Source organism: Opisthorchis viverrini (genome assembly GCF_000715545.1).
Source record: "Opisthorchis viverrini unplaced genomic scaffold opera_v5_8, whole genome shotgun sequence".
Taxonomy (NCBI): domain Eukaryota; kingdom Metazoa; phylum Platyhelminthes; class Trematoda; order Opisthorchiida; family Opisthorchiidae; genus Opisthorchis; species Opisthorchis viverrini.
This window is the reverse complement of record NW_008751664.1, coordinates 635,053-660,915: the sequence shown is the minus strand read 5'-3', so window position 1 is coordinate 660,915 and position 25,863 is coordinate 635,053. Positions and strand designations below refer to the sequence as shown.

The 25,863-nt window shown below is 39.6% G+C and overlaps 1 protein-coding gene across 1 annotated transcript in view; it reads left to right on the top strand.

Annotated features, from left to right (window-relative positions):
• The window catches only part of T265_00777 (hypothetical protein), a gene marked incomplete at both ends in the record, with an annotated part of 50,862 nt that extends 28,391 nt beyond the window's left edge, over positions 1-22,471 (top strand). The window contains 6 exons of the mRNA XM_009164649.1: positions 5,101-5,204; positions 5,358-5,463; positions 10,761-10,903; positions 11,220-11,577; positions 18,852-18,958; positions 22,373-22,471. Of these exons, the coding sequence (XP_009162913.1) occupies positions 5,101-5,204; positions 5,358-5,463; positions 10,761-10,903; positions 11,220-11,577; positions 18,852-18,958; positions 22,373-22,471 (917 nt within the window). The remainder of the gene's footprint in view (positions 1-5,100; positions 5,205-5,357; positions 5,464-10,760; positions 10,904-11,219; positions 11,578-18,851; positions 18,959-22,372) is intronic.
• Between the last annotated feature and the right edge of the window lie 3,392 nt (positions 22,472-25,863).

Sequence of the window (25,863 nt, the reverse complement as noted above, 5' to 3'; positions counted from 1 at the left end):
AGCAGCCCTCATCGGTTATGTGATCACCTGGGGTAAACCGTTTTACAGCGAGTAGGCTGCATATGGTTACTGTAAAGCAGATAGTCTTCATATGCTTGTAAGTCCAATGAGTTCCTGAAAGAATAAGTACAACGGTTAAACTCGCGGTAGTCAGCTGAGTGCCATCTACTGGCCTAAGAATGTCAAAATTACAGTGAAAACTGGCGCCACATTGATGGAGTCACCCGTCAGTTCCCTTACTTGCAGTATTACACAACCCTCTTCCTCACAGCGGAATGCATACATGTCCGCCGGAGGTTTTCCAGAAGAACTATTTGGGTTTCTTATGGCTGAGGAGTCGGTACAGGTTGTTGACGTGTATTTAGTTTTCAGAAATTGAGGGAGGATTTACTTCACTTCATCCGTCAATGTCTTTTATTAATGCAATACGTCCCCGCTTCTATCAAGCCCACACTAATGCTTTCAAGAATTCAGGCTCATGCGCTCATGAATAGATGTTTTGCGTTTTACTATTGAAACATGCAGTATCAAATACGCTGCCACTGGCTTAGCTTGTCCGGAGCAAAACTTCAGGATGAGCTGCTGTGAAGTTTTCCTTTTCTTACCTCATCTGGAATGTATACCGGTTTCGTAATTCTGGTGAACCTAGCGGCAACTTCCTGGGAAGTATCCCCGACCCGATGCCTTCCACATGGCTTTCACAGCTAGTCGATTCGAACGACAGCTCTAGTCAAGCTTGGATTTTTATTGTTAGGAAACGAGGTATTTATAATACCGTCCTCTCAGCAGATTCTCGTAATTTTCAAAATATGCTGCAGATGTGAAAACAGCCTACTGTCTGGGATCCACTTACGTATAAAATGGAAACATGCCGGTAGCAAAGTACATGTCACAAAGGAGATGCTGACTGGTACGGAAGTATTTTTGCGTGCGTGCAAATTCACCACTACCGACAATATCCGCCAGTCCGTCTTTTTCGGTCGTTTCTGGTGTTGCTTGGATGACAGAAACCCACCCGACTAGGAATCACTTCAATGTTCCGTGAATTCACTTGTCCTTAACAGTCTTGTGTTATAAATCGTCCGTTATGAAATATTCACCGTCAAGCCAGGGCGAAATACTGTGGATGGTTGATTTATTGTTAGTTGATATTAAGGCAAAGTCACTGGCAAAAGAAAACGCAGAATCTAGAACTCTACAGCTTTTTTCTGTGGAGCTCTGTGGAAAGAATAGCTTGAAGTCTTTGCCTGAAGCTGGTAAACATACATATAGAGCGCAGGTTGTAATGTCGGCCGGCATTTTGGTCGTTTAGTTAAGCCATTTTTATTGCAAAGGTTTTATCATTATTCAAGTTAACATCATTCTCCTTACATCGCATTGACGATATCATCCCCCCTGACACTGAAACTTGTAAAACAAAGCTGTCTAATTCAGCAAACAAAGCAACATCCAACCTTGCTTTGTGCCTTTTGTCGGCTCCGTTTTCTTCAGAATAAGAGCGCCAAGCAGGCACACATATGGTCTTGTACACCGTTCTCAGATGAATCTGACGGAGAAATTTATATTTTACGTCTTGTCAATATGGTCTGAACTGTCAAGCACGCCTATCGTTTCCGCAGGATTTAAGAAATCCGTGTTTGTACCTGATTCAAAGTCACTGGTTGCTTCTGCTTTAGACTGCGGCATTAGAAATACAATCTAGGAAATCCGCAAGGACTTGCCAGTAGCGCGATCCAGTGGCATATCATTTTGTCCCATTAACGGGTGTGACCTGATTCACTTAGAAACACACAGGTTAGGTACTTGGATAAAAAAGCAATCATTTTACCGTTATAAACTTTGTTATTATGGACAGCTTGCATGCAGCCTTTTCTCGCTGTAGAATTGTGAAGTATACACATATCTAAGCTTTAATTGTTCGGTCAGCTATTTCAAAGTTCTATTGCTTACTAAGCTCACGAGATAAAATCGTGACTAGGTGTTTCAAAAAGTGCCTAAAAATGGCCGCATGTCTGCTGAAAAGCTACCCTTATTAGTTCACGAAAAATCCAAATAAAAATTACCGTTAAATATTATGATAAAACCCTTTTTATACAAGTGGCGTTTATGTACACACCGGAGTTCATCCCGTGCACATTAATGTCATCCTGAGTGTTCTGTTGAAAATGAAAAGATGTAAGTGGTGCTGCACTTGGCCAGCCAATTTGCTTGAGACTTCAGTACCATTTTATTAAGTTTCTAATAACTAAATATTTAGCCCGTTGGCTGCAATTCTAGCTAAATTTCATCAAATCTAGGCATAAGCCAAGCAGAATAAAGATTGGTAAGCAGTACAATAAAGGTGACACTTTATATAACGGATCGTAGTTTCCAGCAATTTGAGACAAAATGACGGACTTTCAGTTAGAAAAAAGAAACAGTGGGTTATTTGGCTCTCCAACGAATATTTTTCGATTTAAAAAAGTAGTTACGCTACAGGTATCTAGAAAAAAGCACAATCTTGATTGCTTGACGAATGACACGGTGAAATATCCAGTGTAGCCGTGTTGCAATGTCGAGTTCTCCAAGCGGTACTCGCATTGCATGCACAAATGTCATGTCTATATCTGTACACCCAGTGATTTTATCCGGGTTTGTCTGTTTTTTTTAATAAATAGTGAAATAGATGTTTCAAAGGAAGTCTCACGATAAAGCTTGTTCACAGACAACACTGCACAATTCCGTATTAATTTAGAAGCCAACGACAGGAAAACCCTTACAAGCCAAGTCTTGCACAAACACAAACTTTATGCAATAAAAACGTGAGGGAAAGGGACAAGACAGCGATTCCAGAGCTCAAAACGCTGTCCACGGATCTGTTTTACAAAAATACAGTTAACCAAATATGACATGAGAGAAGATGAAAACACAAGGGATCACTTTGGGGTAGAATGAAAGTAAAAAAATCCATCTGCTACGAAGTGGTAAAAATATTGTGCTGTGTAATATATCATATGAAAAGATGGTGAAGATTAGTGAGGATAACCTGCAATTTACGTGCAATTTACACTTGTACTCAAAGGAACTCACCGCCTGATGCGAAAAACATTTTTTGATTTATGTCAATTGTCCTTAGGTTTTCGCTTTCGGAATTTTCAGAATCAGTACAATTTAGGGGTAATTTTAGTTTTGCGCCGGCAGGATAAAAGATCGAGTGATGTGGAGTGCGGTCCCTTAATTGCATTAAGTCTAATAGGCGTGATTGGCGTATGCAGCCACAGTATTCGGGAATTAGGATCATATGAATATACTATCTAAATGATTGAAGTAAAAGTTGTCATTTTTGTGTTACAGTACCCTTTCTGGAGTTGAACTTGTCAGGTTTCTAAGACGTATGTAATTTATGTGTCAACACAGTATTACAAATTGCTTGTTGTGGCAGAAATTTACCAAATTCGATCTAAAAAACCATTGAGCAGAAAGTGGCACCAGATTCTTTTAATATTAAATGTGAAAGAGAGCAATGCAGCCCAAAACCAAATAACTGAGATGTTATGATTTCAAATCCGTCCGATCGACCCACAAGAAGGTAGTGTGATCATCTGTGGGGATCTGTGGGATCATCAGTGATGCACAAATTATGGATATCTAGAACACCTTGTACCTGATGAACACTGAAAAATTTCTCCACAAGGAGTAAACTGATGCACTATCACTACTGTGTTCATTATTATCCTTTGATTGCCACTAACCAACACAAACATTCGGGAAACGTCATAGCTATAGTATAATCAGTGCGTCGGCTTAACCATGATGTTCGATTACCAGACACTTTAGCCTTTTATAGCAGCAAAACCACCAGTAGTACGGAAGGTTTCCGACATATGGTGGAGCAGCTTGACAACTTGCAGACTACTTGATGTACCGCTTCATCAGCCATTTGCCAAAAATAATCTTTAACCGAGTCTAATGATAGAACCTCCGATGTGGTCGTTACCAACTTGCATTACATCTAGATGGCCTGATGAGTGATGGTGTGTGTTTGTGTTTATTATCGACTATCAGCTGGTAAAAATTCGTTTGACAGGTTGATGCAGTTTGGTGCGCAGTGATTTCATCAGATATGTTAATTAATTTGAAGAGAAGGGTTTCGACAAAAATAGATAAAACCAGGCGTAAACAAACCAAGTCAAAAGTGAGGCGGAAAGGCAAACTTTCAGGAAATCAGCCGTGATTTTAAGCTTAAAACAGTCCGCTCGGGAAATAAAATGTCAAGTCGCTGGTACCAAAGATTTGTTGCCAGTGAGACAGTGGTTGACTGGGGCAATGTAACTATTCAGACTGAAAGCGAATGCAGAAGACCTCCGTATTATTTCGCTTCACTGTTCCCTTTTTCTCTGCAAAGTACCATTCAGTTCGGAGGTGAACCACTAAAATCTCGTAATGCCGTCACGCCGTGACCTGAACAGCATCCACCAACTAATCAAACTAAGCGGTATTCGCCCTTGTCAAATTCCGTCACTAGGTTTTTTAAGTGAGCTTTGTCATTTTTGACCATTTCCTCCGCTAAAATATTCGGGCGTTAGCTAGTCGCTCATTATCAGAAAACGTTAGTAAAAGTGTGTTCCAATATGACGCAGTGCACGTAAACGTCGCCCATGGGACCAACATCTTTATGAGGTGGCTTTAAGTGACTACGGTTAACAACTTCATAAAAGAGGGAGTCTTATGGGCATCTCACAAAGAACAGCGATAACCAGCTTACCATTACTAATTGTATACTGAGATATAGAAAATCGATATAGAAGGCGGAATCCACAGGTGCCACGTTAGACCGCGACAAAGAGGTAGAAATGAGGTTAATTATTAGTAGCAATTAGTCTATTCCTGTTTAGATTAGCGAAAATGGCTTTGTGATACCAAAGTTGTCAAATTGTTGCACCACTTGTCTTGAATTTTGTACCCATGATATATCACGGCGTTAGAAATAAAACGTTTCACAGGCATTTCGGTACATTTGCGCTGAATGTGACCAAATAGTAATTCCGATCTTAATTTTCCACTTTTTACGTTATTTTCTTGATGCTATCCATCCCAAAATATGTTTACATTTTTAACTAGATTTGTGTGTTGCAATCGCCGGAGTTCTTCCAGAATGTATACTGGACTATACTTCTCAATTCAGAGCACCGATTGCAATCTGTAAGCTAGTCAAATACATGGCGGTAAGTTCTTTGTCTTACTCTAGGATAAAGTCCACAAACGACTAGTACATGTGTAAAGCGTAACGATCAGTTATACCTCTGCTACTACAGAAAGCGACTATAAATATATGACCACATGAATGTTATACTACATTGTGTTTCCCTCCCTTACAGTCTGCAAGCACGTACGCCAGTTCTTTCGCACTGATCGTTCTTAGTATTGATCGGGCAGAAGCTGTTTGCAGACCGCTGAGGGTCGCCACATCCGGCGTTAGTAGCAGTAAGTTTACTCCGAGAATGTTCATTTCGAATGTTCCGGTGATATAAGCCATAAAACAGCAAATGGTTGCATGTAGAAATAGTGGAAATTAATCTTATATCCCACGGTTATACGCTTGATAAGCTGAAACATACAGGCTGCTTGATGCTCGAAAGAAGTGGTCACCTCGGCCAAACTGTTTCTCAGATTCTTTTTGCATACTCATAGTAGGAATATTCTAATTTATCATAACAAAATCACCAAACATAATGCATCAAGATGTCTGTGTTTTGCAGTGTTCAAATACATTCCAGGTTTGTTTATTTACTGCGTAGTTTTGCAGACCAGTATGGTACTTAATTATGTATTTAGAACTGTTAAATGCTAACCAAAATAGTCGTTGCCCACAAATTTTCATTCACTTCGAGTTAGCGCACTCGCGATAAGTACGAAAAAGTTATTTGATTCAAGTTTTTCCAGACCTCTTCATTAGTTCGTAATAATTCAGAAAATTTTGCCCCTTAATAGCACGCTGTTTAGCCTTTCGATACTAGTGAATTTATTTCGATTATGCAAACTTCCAGGTGTTTATTTTGCCAGGAGAGAATGTTGGCCATACAAACGGCAAAAATGTTATCATAATCTCTAGAAATCCCGCAGCCGTCCCCAGTTAACAGAAAACTAACACTAGTTCTCGGGATCTCGTCATCAGGTCAGTACATACCCAATGGTTACAATAGAAGCGAAAAATGAAATACGCTGCAAAGATTGGTTAGTGAAATGCAAAACGCGGAGACCCGAACGATTGGCTGTCTGCGCCCCCATGTAGCATCTAGTTGGATGCTGTAAAACAGTCAAGAGGGCTGTTGAGTGACCTGGCCGGTTGATTCGTCTCACACGACCACGGTAGATTCAGCGTTCGTACGCAACGCCGTTGAATAGATACTGGGAGTCTATTTGCCAAACGGTAAATGATTTGAAATTACTCATTTGGCATGACCACGTGCTCGGCGGTTGGACATATCTAGACCGTTAGAAGGAAGCCAGCACTCTTGGTTTTACCGTATAAAGGTGATCTGTTGGCGGACACAGTCAATCGCTGCTTGTTGCAATACCTACAGCGCACGCTTCAGGCTAAAACTCTGCGGTCTTGGTTTACAACAAACCGTTTGCCCAACTTAAACCTCAAAGACAAGATGCCAGTCCTCACCCAGCATGTGGTTGTATTCTTTCTCCTACTGTCGTTCAGCGGAGTATGTTGGGCGCACGACACGGCAACTTTCTAAGAGAATACGCAAGCACCTCTCTTACCGGAATACCATTAATCTCAGCAGTTCACCCAGGAGCTCAATCGCGTCCCACCTAATTGACACGGGACACAAAGTCATGCCAACTGAGTAATTTCAAATCATTTACCGTTTGGCAAATAGACTCCCAGTATCTATTCAACGGCGTTGCGTACGAACGCTGAATCTACCGTGGTCGTGTGAGACGAATCAACCGGCCAGGTCACTCAACAGCCCTCTTGACTGTTTTACAGCATCCAACTAGATGCTACATGGGGGCGCAGACAGCCAATCGTTCGGGTCTCCGCGTTTTGCATTTCACTAACCAATCTTTGCAGCGTATTTCATTTTTCGCTCCTATTTTAACCATTGGGTATGTACTGACCTGATGACTAGATCCCGAAAACAGTAATGGTCCGCACTGTTTTCTTTTTCAAACCATGTGGATATTTAAGTAACACTAGTTTACTGCACTGTGACATCTTAAAACGAGATGTACACTGATGGTGGGACAACAGTACCATCAACCTACGTCGAGGTTCTGCTGCCTTGAAGATTTGAACGTATGACCACCAGAACACCATAGTTGAAATAGGCCTAACTATAGAATACGGGAAGCAACTAATTCAAAAGTCATCTCTTTAATTCTAGCTGAGTGTATTCAGTGCACGGTGCATGTCGTGCTGACAGCGTATATAGCAATTCCCTGCCAGAGAAAGAGAGAAGAAATCGGGTAAATTTTCGACAATAAGCAGGTCAGTCTGACCAAAGTTGACGGCCCGTAAGAGGGGTACCACGGGATTATTTTGTTGAAATTATACCTTATTGTATTCACTTCACGCACTGTATAAAATGGATGATGGTGGAATTTTTCGATAACTACAATACATAGATGACATCAAGAAGTGAGCATGAGCATATAATGTGAGTACCGCTGAGAGCAAGAATGTTCTTTCTGGTATATGGAGAACAGTCACTTAAATCGACTATCGGACATATGAACTAAAATTGTGAAACGCGTGCGTTGATCGTACACGAATCCAGCCAGCTGTGGGATGGAGCGTTGTGTGGTCAACAAGTATTTTCTTCGTACTGCTTATAATCTGTTCTAAATAAAAACAGAATCCTATCCGCGATTCAACCTCAAACCCCTCGTCTTACCCCCGTTCATCTTTGTCATCTGTCCAGCTACTGTAAAGTTGGCTGCTGCCATTTTAATTACAATGTATGCAACTGGCTATGTTTTCGCTGGGCATGCGAAATTTCTTTGGTCAGTTGCTCTGGAATTGCCGCAGTGCTAAACTTCTTACCGAGAAGTTCATGGAGGCTGCGTTCTGAAAAAAATCAAGAAACAATAACTATTGGATCAGTTAAATCCTGCATTTGCGTGCTGAAATATATAGGCTGATACAGGCTATATTTTGAAATGTTGGTATTTGGTTGTTTCGGGTGCATTGAATGTTTGCCGATCAGGTGTTTTCCAGTGGGTCACCCACTCTACTGCGTACTCATGACATCTCCTTGTCTGATGGTGGCTTCTTTACAGTATAACAGGCAAGCCTAGCAACCATCTAGAGACAGTGCACCTAATGCCCTTTATCTATATAATTATCATTTATTTTTGAAGAGCATGGTCACAAACATAAGAAGTGAATGCAAGCGATGAATGCGAAAGAGTAACAGGAGAATATGGGAGAAAAGAGAGAAACGTCTCATTCGAAATCATGCCAAGGACAGTGCCAGTCTGATGAGGTGAATCACAAAGTATGCAGTGTTTGAAGTACTTCTGCGGTGCGGACTTTGGCATGGTAAAAAGTGTATCCCTCAGACTCATCGCTTACACACTGAGTAATACATCGGCTCATATTTTATTCCTCCGCAATCTTGAAAGGACATTAATTCGGGATTATCACCGTTCTTGTTTTCTAATATCTGACATTAATGGAAGACCAGACACGCTCTCCCAAGCAATAGGTTTTCAGTTCACACCTCAAATTCCAAAACTCCCCTCCAACTTCCCAAGCGATACTTGTAAAGTTCCGGCGTTTTAGTCCAAACTCCTCCTCCGCAACTTATCATAGTGATGATCATTGTTCATAGATCCTGTATTTTGTTTCTTATTTGTTGTGCAAAACTTGACATGATCATGACTTTCTTTCACTTATAGTTTCTTCTACTTGAATATTTTCCCAATTTCGAGCTCACGTATTTACGTGATAAGAAACAATTAATGCTTTCCTCCTACCCTACTTACATTATCCAAAGTCCTGGATTCATTGTTCACCTGGAAACTCTTGAACTAAATGGGTCCGTATTTCCAAGAATTTTGATGACCTGTTGACTACTGGCACATATGATCATTTTTCTCTGTCGAGTAAGACAATGCAATTTTCTCCCCACCAGCCAACGTAGGATTATTATCATGGTATAGTAAGCTGGATTAAGCATTTCCAGCCATTTTACTTTAACTTAGTATGGAGCACAACGGAGAGATCTCACCATGCTCTAAAAACAAACAGAATGGGTCTCACATTCCATGGATCGATGTCGGTTGGGATTGTTATTTGCGTTTCCGAAAGTTTTACACCCCTCACTTAAACAATTGCATTTGTATTGATGAGGGAATCCAGGGGAGTTGGATTGTTAGCTTGGAAATCTAGAGTTAGTGTACGTTGAATAGATATGTACTTCAGTCCTAAAACCTCTGTGCTTCCACATCAGCAACAAGCTATTTATTGCGGTCATTCTGTTCTGTTCGTTTGCCTTCCTGTAGAACTTTGCCCAGCAAGCGGCTACTACCTAAAATCAACACGCGTCCAGTTATTTGAATGGTAGCTTTTTTAAGTCTTTGAATCCATTTACGCCTTGACGAGACTCTCTCGCTGGTCCGGGACCAGGACATGAGTATAACCACGAATACCATTTGGTCACACAATATTCTACCTGTTTGTTATTGCTTCCCTATTTCTAATTCTGGTTTTGCAACCCTCCACACTTCTTACACCCTTCCTCAAACTTCTTCCCAACCTCAGACTAGTGGGTATTGCGTGCATATAATCAGCAAAATTGCTGCCGATCGTAAGAAAGTTCACATACAAGGTTCAGTAAATGCACCCACATTCAATCCCGTCGAATCGACACACGTTCCTTCTACACTCTTCCTATGCCAACCCACGCTGTTTATCGATTATAACTCGGTTCTTCCATCATCCATAAATCCCACAGGTCTCCCACCACAGATCCTCCCTTCCAATGTCAAACTTTTTGTTTGGTGTAGCAAAGAGCAACAGGAACGTCAGGGGAATTGCAATGGAAGGATTGTATCAACACAATTGTATCTTTTCCATGTTCCAGGAAGGGAAAGTGAATAAAGTGAACTAACAAAGAATTCGATGCTGACGCTGACGAAGCCAAAAAACTATTCTAAAATATCGTCTTTTATTAATCTTGAGTGAGGATGTGTTAGAGTTTGAGTAAAACATTTAGCCTTGTAATTTGAATATTTTGACAGTTTCTGCATTCCGCATTCCCAATGCAAAGCTTTGAGCTGTGCGCAATAAATTAATATCTTTGTGTTGATAGATTTTTTGGCTCCAATTTGGTATGGACGGACATTCGTGAAAAACAACATCAATCTAAAAAATTGGCACGCAAAAAAAGTGATGCGTCAAATTTCATCGTGCGCTTCGCATTCCTGGGTGGATACACCCTGTTCCTTTGCCTGAAATTTCACGTACAGCTCATTAAGTGCTTATTTATTATACGCACACTGAGTTCTCTTGAGCACAATATTCCAAAAGCAGTGGCTGTTACGAGTGCAAGTTTCACAACCGATTTTTTGATGCGTTCATTGGAAAAAATCAGTACGTTACACAGAATTTCCCCTTTCAATAAATGAAAACTGCCTGATAAATATTTTCCCAGGAAATGTGTTATTTGATTCAAAAAATGAGGTGGTTGGGTGAATTTAATTTTGTTGCTTTTCCGATACATAACGAGACCCCTTCAATACTGCCTCATTTTATTTCATAGAAACACAAGCCAGGCTTCTGATTTGCGGTGCTTGGTTTGTGGCCAGTCTGTGCGGATTACCGGGGTTGATACTGGCACAAAAGACTGGTGAAGGAACGGACCGTGAAGCCTGCTACTTAAACTTTAGGACAGTCGATACAAAAGTAAGTTGAGTAAAAGGTAAATAAGCATTACAAACAGATTTTCAATTCTCCGATAGGGCTAGTTAGTAAGATAGCTAAATCTTCCAACCGGTTGTCTGATCTGATGATCTGATAACAACTTATTATTAAACGCTTAATTTGTTATAACGTCACAAACTGTCGAATAAAAGAGTTCAAAATCTCCTAGAAGTATTGGCGTGGTTATATTAGGCGATCATGTCATGTGATTAACGTCTTTCATTTTGCTGATAAGACTTACTTCCAAGTTAGACACTGAAGGCATCACAAAAGTATTACAATTGTTTCTCTTCTTCAGGTATACATGACGTGTATTGCTGTGTCTGTTTTTATGATCCCGGCAACCATAATAGCCATCTGTCATATTATTATGGTGACCACAATATGGAAAGCCTCAAAGTTGCAACCGGCTTTGTTTGACCATGGTGAGAAACGCGGACGTAATGAATGCGAACCCACCTGTCGGTCACCGGAATATCCTCCACATGTGAAAGACCACAGAAGACTCCGTCTTGCAATCCCAAAATATGTGAGGCATAAACGTTCCTCCACCGATGGTTTTTTGCACAAACCCTCACAGAGTGCCAACATTGCAGCCGGCTGTATTCCCAGGGCACGAATAAAAACGGTTAAGATGACCTTTGTAATTGTTTCAGGTGAGCAAACTTAGAAAACTGTGGTTAACGGTGCAAAGCAAACATTCTTCCAAAGTTTTGAAGTAAAATCTTGCAAAATGTAGTACTAGGTTGCTAAGTCAATTTGGATTTTGTACCGCACCCCGGTGCTTAGGCTCACAGCCATAAGAAAGACATAATTGAGCTAAACCATTTCAATTTTAGAAAAAAAGAATTCTACGGTTTTTTAAGGCAAATAATTCGGATTCAGCAATAGCATCCTAAATATATCCCATTATCTATAGTTTGAAAACAACAATGGTTAATATAGGTTTAAGAACTCGGCGTTTGTCACCGATTTCCAAAGAGCCAATGCGGCCGTTTGCTGCAAATGAGGTTGATCTATGCCTGAAAGCACAGCCGTCTCATCAGTACTGACAGTAGCAAGCAGTGCACTGATCGCAAACTTTCAGGGAGATTTGAACATGCGGCATCGTGGTTTTTAGTTGAAAATCACACGCTGGGCTACGTGCGGCCCATGAAAAATGTAATCAATGTACGTTTCTCGATTCTTCCCATATTATCAAAAGAAAGGTAACAAGATTTTCACAACTCCATCCAATAATCGAAATTTCCGTTGCAGCGCTAACCACATAGAATTTTGATCTTTCCCTGATGACTGGCATTTAATAAAACAACTTATTCCAATGGAACTGAAATAAAACTTTTAGAGCATATCTACGTTTAATTGTAGTATCTATCAGAAATCTATCCGTGGGATCTATCAGGATGTCACTTCTATATCGATAGCAGTCGAGTACACCACGGAAGAAGCTTGTGATAAAAAGTAATGGAAAGTAGTGATACATGTCCAGAATTTTCAAACGCACATGTATTTTTAGAGGCAGATTGTTCAGTTGTAGCACCATTTCGATGCTCAACTGTCACGCACAAACGTAGACGGAGGAGGTCGACGGGCAGATGTATGGTTCGAACGACGGACCTTCAAGTAAGTGTATTCGCACTTTAACCACTGAGCCATGCCGTCATGTATAGAGGCAGTAATAACAAAAACCTGACAACTTGAACCAAAATCTTTTTTCCGTACAGATCTATTAGACCAGATGCCTCAGGGATCTAATTTTCAAACGAATACATGCCTAATAATAATGATAATAATAAACGCCTAATAAAAAATAGCAAAAATAATAGCGTCACCAAGCACCAAAGTCTATGAATATGAGGAAGAGTCGGTGGCTATCAAATAAATAATAGAGATTCACTGATCCCACTATTCGCCAGTAAGTGATTACCAAGAATGCAGAAAGTTTGTACAGGTCTTCAAGCGAAAGGTGCGATATTTATCAACAAACATTCACCGAATTGCATATTACATCAAACGCTTCCATATACTGTCGCACGAAACTTTCATCCTCTTTGTCTTTAAACCAACCTCCTTGAGGCGCCTGTCTAAAAACTGGATGCTTTCATTAATTGTCAGTTTCACCTGACCAAATTACCCCCCGTGCAAAGTCCACTCAGCAGTCATTACCGTAGAACTCTGTTGGTGAAAACTTTCTTCGGACAGTAAATTCTAGTGTTGTCCACAAAATATGGTTCGTCTCTCTAATTTGGTTATGAAATGTGAGCACCATTTTGACTGTCACTAGTTTGTTCTCGTATTTACACCATATTTTCATGAAAGTCTGGTATAGACCTACATAGCGCGAAAACGTTTTGATGTTTATCAACCAGAACATGCGTAACTGAAAGTTGATTTCATGAACATGAGTCATAAATTAAAATAGATGTATTACTAAGTTGAAATGGAAACGTATAGTTGCAACTCACAACCCATAGATATTTCTCGTCAATTAGGAGAATGCTGGGGACAGGATGTGTTACAGAAAGTGTCCGACGTTTGGGTCACTAAGAACGACCTTGTTCAAGGAAATGTCCTTCTGTCATATTTGTCGTGGGTTTTGTGAAAACATGCGTTCCACCCCCCGTATGCGATATGTTGTGCTCATTTCACATCTCAACTCAGGACTGAGCTTTCGTGTTGCGCAAGGTCTTTTTTCTTGGATAGTCTTTTCTAATGAAGTGTTCCTGATAAAACGAAAGGTAAGCTAGCACTAGCAAGCCTCTTGAAGCACGATACCACCATTCAGTTGATACTTTGCAAAGTAACTCGATAGTTTTTCTAATCGATCATTTGGTCTTCAACAAAGTGAGAAGTTGAACGTTAGGTACAAACGAAACAAATTTACATTTATTTATCCTAATCGTCACATGTCAAGAAGTAGTACGTTAATATATGACGTTTTTAAGCACCGTATTTTTAATATATAGAATATTATCTCGGTTGGATATGTACTGTGTCCCACCTGTCGGGATGTTACAGGCACATAAGTGTGGATTTCGGTGAACATTTTTGTTTGACGCATGAGGCACCCAGTTTTGCACTAGTTTCAGACGCATCGTGCATTTTGAGGCCATACCATAATTTACACGTTTTTAATTTAAATTATGCAATGAGTTTTCGGGTGGCCAAGCAAACTATGAAGAAGAAAATGCATTGTGCATTAGTGTCATTCTTTGTAGTAAAACTGGTTCTGTTTGGATGTATCATAGAAGCGAACAGCAGGTGGTTTGTTATCAGCTGATAAACATAGCAAACAACACAATCTGACAAAGTACCAGACCCCCATGAAATCATGTACTAAGCCAGAAAAATTATTCGGGCCCTCCTGTTGGGAGTATGACCAACCAGCCCTGACAAGGAGATGACTGGTAAACGGAAGCACTATATCACATGCGCTTGAATTTTGATGAATATCCTGCTATCATCATGCTGGCATATATGCAGTACGTCCCTTACATATAGAAGAATGACTGTTCGTGTTGCTTGTTTTTGCAAAACTGCTCACAGAGAACCGACTTTCTGCTTATAATACAGTCCAAATACATTACAGTCTACACTACAATACAGTCTACATCATTTAAAGACCAGTAGTACATAACAGTGGGTAGGCTCGTGCTAACCGGACTAGCAATAGTCACAAAATATTTGAATACTCTCAGGTTGCACTTTCTAACAATCTAGGGGCGTCAGAAAATTCCCTAGAAGAAATAGCTCCAACTAATAAAAGTCTCCACACATAATCCTTCTTTTATTGTTGCACGATGGTTTGCAGTGTTAATAAATGTACATGTATCATCGTTTCCTCCCTCATTTTCTGAATATAAAGTGCCCAACTCCTGTCCACATGAAACAAAGTTAGTGAAACTTTCAAGCTAGTATAAACCATTCGTATTTCGATTTCACCTGCGTTACTACAAGCAAACGGTACACCAACACAATAACTGGGGCGCATATCTGCCCTAAGCAAAGTGCCAACTACTCATGTTCGAAAAATTACAAACCCGGAAGAAACCACTGAATATTCTCCAGTGAAAGATTCACATTCACAAACGTTTTTCTATGGGAATTCAGACTTCAGTTTTTGGACGAAAATGAATATTAGTGATAAGACACTACACCCTTGCTGCTTAACAAAGATAATTTAGAATGTTCAGTTTTACGTGGAGCACAGGAGAATGAAGGCCTATTAGTTCCGCAAATATCTCGTTCGTATATATATGTGTATATATAATATGAACATATTCCAAGTTGGTATTCACTTTGTAGAACGCCTTAATGGAAACACAAATATTGCATTGAATGCGACTCTCTGTGATCATTTAGCCTGAACTGGTCAATAAAGCAATAAAAAATAAAGGGTAAGTTCAAGTGTAACAAAAATGATAAGTAAAATTGATTACATGAAGGTCACACCAAAATAGATTCTTAAAAAGGAGTACTTCATACGTTATCTTTCTGATTTACTTTCTGCACGCTTTCATTACTAATGTTTTATAAAACCACGTGTTGTAATGAAAAAAGGTGGCCATGACGTTACCAATCCACACCTGATCGCCTCCTTGTTCATTGCACTTTATCCCACTGAGAACATCTAAATAAATCTTGAGATAAAATTAAAGCTGTTGCTTTCCAGACTATCTTGGGCACCTTTGATTTGAGTCGAATAAGTATGAACATGATGTAAATTGTTTTTATCTAACATTTCAAGAAACAATGCCGAGGTTTTACGAGACAGAAAATTATTTATTATATTTCGAACAACATAGGAAAAATATTCTGGTGTAGCGTTTATAAAACTTATGTTCATTCGAATAATTGGCAGAAGTTTAAGAGTTCATACAGCAGACTGGAAATCAGATGCCGATAATGACGGCACGGATAATCACATTTGCTGTATAACCGAGAAGTCTGACATTTTTGGCAGCTATCCGGTTGTTGATTATGACACCAACCAAACTGCTGTTTATTTCCCACTGCATTGTTTGGGTGCGTATCCTGAGCATTCCAATGAACTCCAAAAATGTACTGCCGTGAGTATTCCCCATTTGTTAAAAACGTCGAGCTTCTTGAGGATATATGAGAAAAAGCCACTCAAAGGTTCATAATTGCAGGACAAGTTTCAGTACGCCTCTTTGCATAGAACAAAACTCCCTTTTCTCTAAAGGGCAATGAAGGTTTACTTTTGAAAATTTGGGGTGGACAAAATATGTACCTAACCAAAATAATATCAGAAACAATCACAGGAAAATGTGTTGGTGTTATTAGTCAAGTTTGACCACTATTAACCGTTGTTAAGTTATTCCACAGTAAATCGGGTTCATAGAAACGACACAAAAGTTTAAAACAGCTTCAAAAAGTTTCAATTCATAATCAGGAAAAAAGCGTCTTGAAATTAAGCCCTACATCAAAGGAAATAATCGTAAGCAAACCTTCGTAATTCACGCTGCCACGCATTTGACCATTGTATCAAAATGGTCAGGTTATTAAGTCAACCGAGATGAATACGATTCCAGAATGCACACCTTGGCTTACATGTTGTTACCAATATTTACACAAAGTGAGCGATAGAATATTTGTTTTGGCAAAGAGGTGCAGTGGAGGTACTTTGCAGGTAACATTTTTATGTATTATCTGACATATTTTAACCCATTTTCAAAGAGAAACCAAATACCAACTCAATGTCAACCACTTTGGAACTCAAAATGCTGAATATGGTTAACTATTTTTCGGCCAATTAAAAACAGTTTTGAATTTTTCCCATTTTAGACCGTTTTAAAATTCTTTGTCAAAAATGCACGAAAAATTCTGGCCCTGAAGTTTCTATTCTCAAAAATTTTGGACCAAACCCTAGTTGAAATTCTGAGAGCGGTGTTAGCGGTAACTTTTGAAAGCACGTGCTTAATGCAAATAAAAATGCCTCTAGGTCAAACGTCCGGAAGAGCAATGCAACCCCTACTGACCATTAATTTACATGCGTTCTAGCCGTTAGTGGCCGACTTGCTCACAAACCGGATGCCAAGCAAGGCGAAAAGGCTAAATGCCAATGAGTTAGACTAACGAATTCATCAGTATCTTGCAGTGTCGCTAGAATTGTTTTAAATTGCCCTAAGTTCCGAGTTTATTCGGGTGCTGTATTCAATTAGCGTTGAGCCGTTTAGCGTTAACGGCATATTATCGCATATTTTGTCTTGAAGAAAAGTTATTAGGCAGTTGAAAAAACATTTTTCTCGAGTTCAACTTGTGTAACCCAGAAAATGAATACATTATAACATGCAGTTTGATTTGTACCTTCTGTTTAGTGCTAATTAAGTGAACGAACGGGGTGGGCAAGGTGAGAAATTCTTCTGTTGATAAAAGACGCTAAATATGCTCTGTCCGAAATGAAAACAGTGAGAGGCACGGTCAACAATAGCGTTAAGCAAATAAAGGACAGGAAAAAGGAAATTGTTTTAATTCCAATGAGAACTGACGACATAATTAATGCCAGAGGATACTACACTCTGGCGTACACAAAATACAACAACATACGCATCCATAACTCCAACACGTTATATTGCTCGGCGATAGACATCGGTGCCACTCTAACTGCTATTCATGCCACCAAAAATATGATATTTGATGATTGTGTTGATTTTAAACTACCTTTAGGACTGTTAACTTTCTGAGCTAAATAGTAATGTCTGATTTCAACTGAGGACTGTTTCTTTGCTATGCTGTATAAAGCCTTAGATTTTCCCCTTTGAACTATTGCAAATCAGGCTTCAATGCATACGGCAAACAGGGTTGTGGATTTCACCTTCAACGATGCACCTTACAGGATTTTACGCATCTAAATATCAATCATATATTGTCGGAGCAGTGTATTCTTGTTGAGCAAAAGTGCTTGGAGGTGGCAGGTTATTATAATCAATATGCTTTCAACGGTTTACTCTTTGAAACCTTCAGTTTTGCGGTTCATCTATCACTCACACATTGTCAAAGTCACTTCATCTTCAGTCTGCTTTACTGCTTGCATGGTGAATTTTGTGTTGAATAGGTGAACTTTTTACGTGGCAACGGACGTCTAGGATGGCTCGTTATATCGATATCCTGAGCTGGAATACCTAGGATAAAAATTGATCACATCCGCAAGCGCGAACGCCAAATGTATTTCCCCGGCTGCTATTTGTATAACTGCTGCGCTACAAGTCTTTGTACTGTGAGAGGTCATACCATGCCCGAAGTGAAAAGGATATGCTGAGTGATGGGACAAATTCCAATAAATAGTAAAAGGAAAACAATCTCGAAAATGTCACTATACTGATTCTCTACATGTGCGATTTTCAAAAAAACGGTAGCTCCCTATTAGAAAATGATGACCCAAATTAAGAAGCAACCAGTCAAAGTAGAAACTCCAGTACATTCATAGCTGTCGACGCAAAATTTTGACCTGTTGCATAAATATAAAGTTCATAAAGCACTTGCCATGCAAATGTACTTCAACGAATATAAGGGCAATAAATAGATAATCACACCCGCTACCTTTTTATGGAGCATGCTTGTCAAATAGAAATATTCACAGTTCATTCACCAAAATACTGCTTCTTTCTGTCAGCCAAATGAGCAACAGCAATGCTAGGATCAAGACAGCTAGGATGCAGTGTCTGTGCAAGGTTTAGGTCAACCAAGATAGTCAAGCTGACTTACGCCTCCTTAGGCAGTTGCCGAGACGCATTCCGCATGCCACCGCGTTCCAAACATATCAGCAGCCGCCAACGTATGCATCAGCCAATGTATGCGAGCAAACTTTTCCGAAGTGTGGTTCATGCATATCTATTTCGAATTACTTGTTTTCCTAATGGAACATATGGTGAATATTTAACACCCATACCTAATTTGTCTTTCTTCCCAGTCTATATAATTTGCTGGTGCCCGTTTATGGTGTGGAACCTACTGGTTACGTTCGAGGTCCTAGATCGGAAGGCTCGGACTCTCCTGATGTACACCCCTCTTATTCAGGTAAGGTTTATTCTTTGCATCTGCAGAAAATGGCTAGGAGACATTTATGCCGTCATTCAAATGCCTGTAATTCTCACTGTTTGTAAAGCAATACGTCGTCCATCAAGGTCTAAAAAGTGGACAACCTGTAGTTATGGATTTCCTCTCAAAGGGCTTATGTTCAAAGTTTCTTAGCAACAGAGCCGTCAGGCAAGTGACATTCCCAAAGAACGAAGTTGTTTGCTTACTTCATCGTTGTCCAGAAAATGATACAATATTTCGTTTGATGGACAATAACCCACTTGTTGCAGGCAAAGTGCTTCCAACAAACCAGAACGTCCATACAGACATGTGGAAAATTACCACCATCGAGTGAAGTGCTAAAACCGACACAGATGACAAATCAAGGACTTAAGTAGAGCTAAGCGATAGACTCTGACATCTACAACGCTTTCGGAATGAAAAATGGCGCTGAAATGTATACAAATAGGGTACGTTTCTCAGTTTAAAAATCGACCGAATTTCAACTTGACATGCTTTAAATTCCACTTATTTGAATGGAACGCAGTTTTTATTCAGATTTCGATGGAAACTGCCATTTTGACCTACATTCGAATAAATAAACAATAAATAATGATATAATAAATGTAATGTATAATAAATAATTACCTCAACAATATCAAAACAACTTGATCTGTAATTTCTGTTGTACGAACAATCAATAGTAATCTTGCACTGGACTTCCATGTGCGCTAAAGTTGTGAGTTGAATGACAATGCAGTTGAGTCACGTGAAAAAAAATTGGAACCGATTGCGCAGTCATCGTTTTCGAAAAGGTTTGGTGGTATTCGGTAGAAATAACGAAACGTTTTTGAAGACATTGAAGTTGCCTTCCGAAGCGAATGGATTGAACCGGTCGGTCTTTATTCACGCCTATTAGCAGTAGCTTTCATCATAAAGTCTAAACCAATTTTCCTTTCCTTTACCACATGCAGATCAGTGTTGTTTATCTGTTCCTACGTATAAGCTGTATCTTTGATTCATACTCGACGTAACCCTCTAGGAAATAAATAATTTCGACTTATATACCTCTTAACGTTATAGCAGAAATCTATGCACTACCAAACGTTTGGATTTTACTTAGAGACAGTTGCCAATCGTAGGTTCTCTAAGCAATAGAACAGGACGACTGTGTCTGTCGCCGTCAGGCAGCTTGACAATGGTAGGTGGAAAAAAGGAGTTAACAGTCTTGTCAACGATACGTGCGCTTAGTTTGAAATGTTACCAAAAGTGCTGCAAGGCACGACCGAGAATTCTTTTTTTAAGTTCTAGAATGAATTTTGTCTGGGTTTTAATTCGTATACCTGCGTAATCCAAGTAACCATATTCCATCACCGGCTGCAGTATGACCGTCACGCTAGTTGCATATCCTTGAAGCCCGCAAACCAGAGATCTAACTCGCAGAATACTAACCGGTGAATACAGAGTGCTGAAGTTATACTTGGCCAGCTTTTGTTGATCCCGCATTTGCTTTGGTGAGGTATTAAAGCCAAATGGTGTTGAATTTTGGAAATTGCATGCTACGTGTTATTCCTTGGCAGGGTATGGACATGCCAGATTCCTCTAGAAAGCTGTTCAAAGACCCATAAATATTACTGAACTTGCGTCCTGTAGGCAAAGTTACTCTGGGCAAGGAATCAGCTGATTTTTTCTAGTTTGAAATTGTCGGTAATGCGCCTTTCATGAACTTGTGGAGAGATTTGAATCAACAAACTTTCGTCCTCTGCGAGAGTTCTTTTCAGTGAAACAACTGATTGTAGCCATTTCTGGGGTTGGTGTTGCCCTAAATAGATAACTGTACAGATACATTCTCAACATATAAATGGCATAATACTTCTATAACACTAGTCACTCCCAGTGTCAACGAGTCAGTAAACAATTTGCAGAAGCATAGTGTTCTCCGGTGCACCTAAATGAATGGATATCAGTCGGTGAATCCTAAAAACGTTCCATGTCATTTATTGAAATGCTTCCTGCAAAACGTAAGATGTCTACATTCCAAACAAAGGACACTCTATAGAACGACTTCTCGGCAAGATAGCCCCCAAAAGGAAACTTTCCAAATATCCTGCGGCCTTGCCTGGGATTACGATTTAATCACAATACTGAAATAAAAAATTTTCCCCACCAGAGAACTTGTTACATAAGCGTAACCGCAAAATATCACATTATGCTTGATAAATCTGTGCAGCTAATATTTCTATTAGTATAAAACTCAATATATTATCGTTGATTCTGTTGAGTACATTTTTCATGCTGTTGCCGTTGTGGCATCAATTTATAGTCCTACATAATTATGGCTTTGTTGAAACTGGAATGCGTCATTTTGTGATATGCCCAACATCTAACTGACTATGCTGCAGCTCGAATTGGTTGACCTTCGTTCGTTCAAAGATACTAAAGGTATGGAGTTGCAGCACTAAGAAAAATAGATGAATACTGCCTTCTGAATGATTGAAAAAATCGTAGATAGCCCTTTATTTATCATCCCTTCCGATCAATAGCGCAAGTAAATAAGAGGGGTAGTGTTATCCATGGTCCAGTATATTCGGTATCATTCCGGGTTTCAATAACATTCTAACCCAGTATTTCATTTTTAGTAGGTTTAAAGTGACTGTGATTTGAGGAAGGCTACTTTTACTAGCATTTATACGAGCTGCTTAGAGCAAACATGCTGAACACTGAAATGACTAGTGGCATATGAAGAGCAGTCTTAAAATCGGTTTGTGTATAGGCAAATGATCAACAGAATCCCTGGAATACATGCTGATATTTCTGAGATTGCATACAGACTGAGCTTGAAATTGTCATGACTACCTACACCGCATTGGCAATTGCTAACTGTAAAAACACAAAAGGATCATAAATACTAATCACGAGACAATGTTTAGTCATCGTATAATATGTTAACATTTTTCCAACTACTACCACACCAACATTTTTTTCAGTTGTTGATTAACCGCGCAGTGGACCGAATAAAGGTTTTTCATCGTATCATATAATGTAGCTGAATATCGTAACGAGGTAGATCGAGATATCTTGGAGGAATCAAGAACATAGCAATCGCAGAAAAAGGAACCAGATTCATTAGTTGATAGTGACGTATACCCCGCGTTCCACAAAGAATCAAACCCAGTAAATGGAAGACGTTTGTACCCTGGGAAGTAACCAAATTCCTACTTGCACAGAATAAGCTAACGTTTTGCTGTCTATAGATGCCCTTTGTTTCATCAAAAGTTTGTTGTTAATGGTATAATTCTGACATTTGCATTACTTTTCAAATGCAACCAAGCAATATAATATGCATTTAAAGCTGTGATTTGGGACACTGTTGCTCGTCAGTTTAATTCACCAAGTTTTCGTTCTTATTTTCAGAAACTGGTTCCACTAAACTCGGCTACGAATCCCCTGATATTTTGGATATTCAATGCACGTAGCATACGCAGCCAGCCTCCACAACCGCGAGCAACGTAAGTTTCCATTTTGTTTCCATTTTTTGCTTTTTGAATGTTAACACAGTTCTCACAACACATCAAACGTTCCTCTTTTGGATTCCACGTGCTTGCCTAGCTTAATAAGGAATATAATCTCCTAGTATGAGTATGGTGTAAATAGTCTTGAACGCCAATATTTGTATGTTTCCACAGTTTCGTATGATGCATTTTATTGGGATGCTTGATGGCAGAAATATCTCCTCTTAGCGTTGTTGGTGGTCCTCTACCTATTCTAAGTTCGTCTCTTAAACATCCGTATCTACCCCTCACAAAAAGAATTTCGCCTTCCTACAAGCGATGCTACTATTTAACATCCGTAACGACTAGTAGCGGAATATCGAAACTCCCAATTGGCATCCACTAATAACTGGCGTTTGAGAATAACGCCCTGTGAGATATAGGGGTCGAATTTTCACATTTGCGACATTCCGTAATGCATACGACAATCACATGAGTCACGTCTACGTTTAAAGTAGACTATTTCAACATGCACAAAAAGTCATGCTTAAAATAGTTCCATTCGAATTATCCAGCTCAAAGAAGAAACCCACGACCATCTATGCTGCCTGATTCGGCAACACTTTCCGCTATTCCTAGCTAGTGTGCTGGCTTCGAAGTTGTATTCACCGGTGTAATTGTGAAATAAGATCTGATGATTGCAGGGTGTCCGCGATTAAGTTTCGCTGTAGCCTAGTTTTATGGACGGATCCGAATTGTTAGGGCAGTAAATAGACTCGCATACTTAGGGTATATGCTATACATGTCCACAAAGTATCAACGGAATAAAGCATTGTTTTCTATTGCTTCAGTGGCGGAGTCTTTGCGGAGCACAAGCTGGGGTTAAGATTTGCAACACGAGCAGACTTCCGTGGGATCGTCCTATCTTTTTAACCGAGACACACGTGATTCTTATTGTACGTGGCTGAACTTCCCGTTACTGATACCTGAGTGTGATATTGCACTAACTTTCTGAATCCAATTGCAAAGTTATATTTCGTCTGTTATTCCAAGCTGAGCTCATGATGCGGAGGGTCCCAAAGGTATCAGATCACTCTAACTGATGATGAGCACAAAATATTCTAGTCGGGGTGCCAAAAGCGGAAATTTAACTCATGCAAGCTTGAAACCAAACTGTCAGCAGCGGAGTTCGGTGATTTAATTTGAACCTTATGGGCTAGTTATCCCATTAGACATTTAGAAAGGTATGGATACGTTGGCCGGCCTGGTTTAAAATAGGCTTTCTGTCATGAAGGCAAGTTGAATTTTGATTGAGTATGATGAGTAGCCCATTCCTCTATGTGCATAGAAGACAGTTGCGAAAAACACAAGGGAATTTATTTATGGTTTAGTTAAAAGGATGGCTGTTTATTTTTATCACATTAGGTGCGGTATAGGTAAGTGTGTGCTGCCGATGCGCAGCGTGCAACATCTTTCTTAGTCAACAGATGACTTTAGGATAAACTAATCAATTCATTTATAGTGAAGGCAGTCCCTCCTCATTACCAGATTAATTGTTAAATACTTACTTGATCCTCAATGCTTTCTGTTTTCCCATTCTGAATAAATAGTAGACAAAACTAAAGTGTGTACGCTGATGAACAAGTCATGGTAAAGACGATGAATTTCCAAATAAATTTACAGGTGATTAATGTGCAAAAATGAAATTTCCTTTGGAAAACATGCGAAAAACAGCTAATTTTCAAGCACTTGTTTATGCCTTCTGCACCTCTATAGAGTAAAGAGTAAACGAGCGTCCAATCGACTAAATCGGGCAATCTACCAGGAATCAGCATCCTTGAATCTTCCTGTGCTAATAGCGCGAAATCCAAAGGAGGTTTTCACAGCCTAGTGGTCAACGTAACTATTTACAGGAGGCCTAGTTGTGTTAAAAATGACATCATTGTGGGATAAAGAAAACCCTCCCAAGGAAGAGAGCAAACTTGGAATTCATAAAAGAGAGTATTTTAACGGGGCTCTAATAAGTGTAACTCCCAACAAAAAAAGCAACCTCCTTACGCGGTCCCTTAGAAGAAATGTTGGTGGCTGCGACGGAAAGCTAAAGGTTCATCAAATCAAGTAAACACCGAGGATGTAAGAACAGAAATTATAAAGCGCAATTCAGAGACAAAGGGTAGGGTTTCGCTGGGTGGGTTTAAATGGGAGTAAAAATTGACAAGGCGTTTGTCGTTGAAAAACGCTTGGGCGAATTATTTTTTTACCCTTACAAACAAATATTGGTGATGTCACGACAACGTTGAGAACATTATTTACCGGGGCAAGATGACGCACAATCAGAGCAGATGAGTATCCTGAGATTGGCAAAACAATGACTGGCACACAGTAGTGTCCCACTTGGGGTCATGTATGGAAGAACTGATGGACGATAGCTGACTGCTAACCTAAAGAAAATTAATAATGTCACATGACAATAATTGGGAACCACATTAATGCTATTCTGGTTCTGGAGGTCAACGCATAAAGGGTCTTTCAGCATCGGTCTTAATAAAACAAATCACGAGAGTTCTAACATAAAACTCTTCCAGAAGGTTGGGTTAAAATCAATTTAAAGGCTTTATCTTATTCAAAGCTTCACATGATATAGCTTTTTTTAATGGCGGAAATGCCCACTCATCAAATCTTGGCTTTATTCCAAAATCAAGTTTTGTACAATTGATGAAATAAGATCAAACGCAAATTAGGTTGGTTTTATAGGAAGACTGTAAATGATCCCAGCAGAATCCTTCATTCAAGACATTCTTCCGGTGAATTTAATGTTTTCGGGCGGGCTGCCGGAATGTCTAAAAAACGTGCCAAATGAAACAAATGTGAACCTTTCCTCTTCCAAAACTCCTGAAGACTGGCTACTAAAACGGAGCATGATCCACACCGACCTATGCCAAAGTACTCTACTTGTTAGTTACACTCACGTTTGTTTGACCAGCAGCTTTCTCCAGAATGCAGCTTTTTCTCAGGAGCTCGTGATATCCCCGTCACATTTCACAGCAAATAATCATTGCGTTTTTTGGGGAATAAAAAAAGTTCGACTCAGGGAACTCAAAGTTTGAGTACGTTTGAGCAGTATTACCGAGGGTCCTCTTGTTCATATAGATTTACGGTCAAGCATTCTCAGACTGTGCATTTTTAGTGGCGCCATATCACTTATGTTTTGTTGTGAATCCACCTATCTCAGCTATTACATGTATCTGGCGAGATTTCACAACGATGCTCAAATTATAACACGTGTTCTCATAAGAAAAGAGGTGAAACCTCCGTTAGACTTCACATGTCTTCATGGTGTTATTCATTGCAGAAGCGGGAAGCCATAAACTGTTTGTCATAAGAGGTTGACTGGGATGACAATGATCCAGAGCA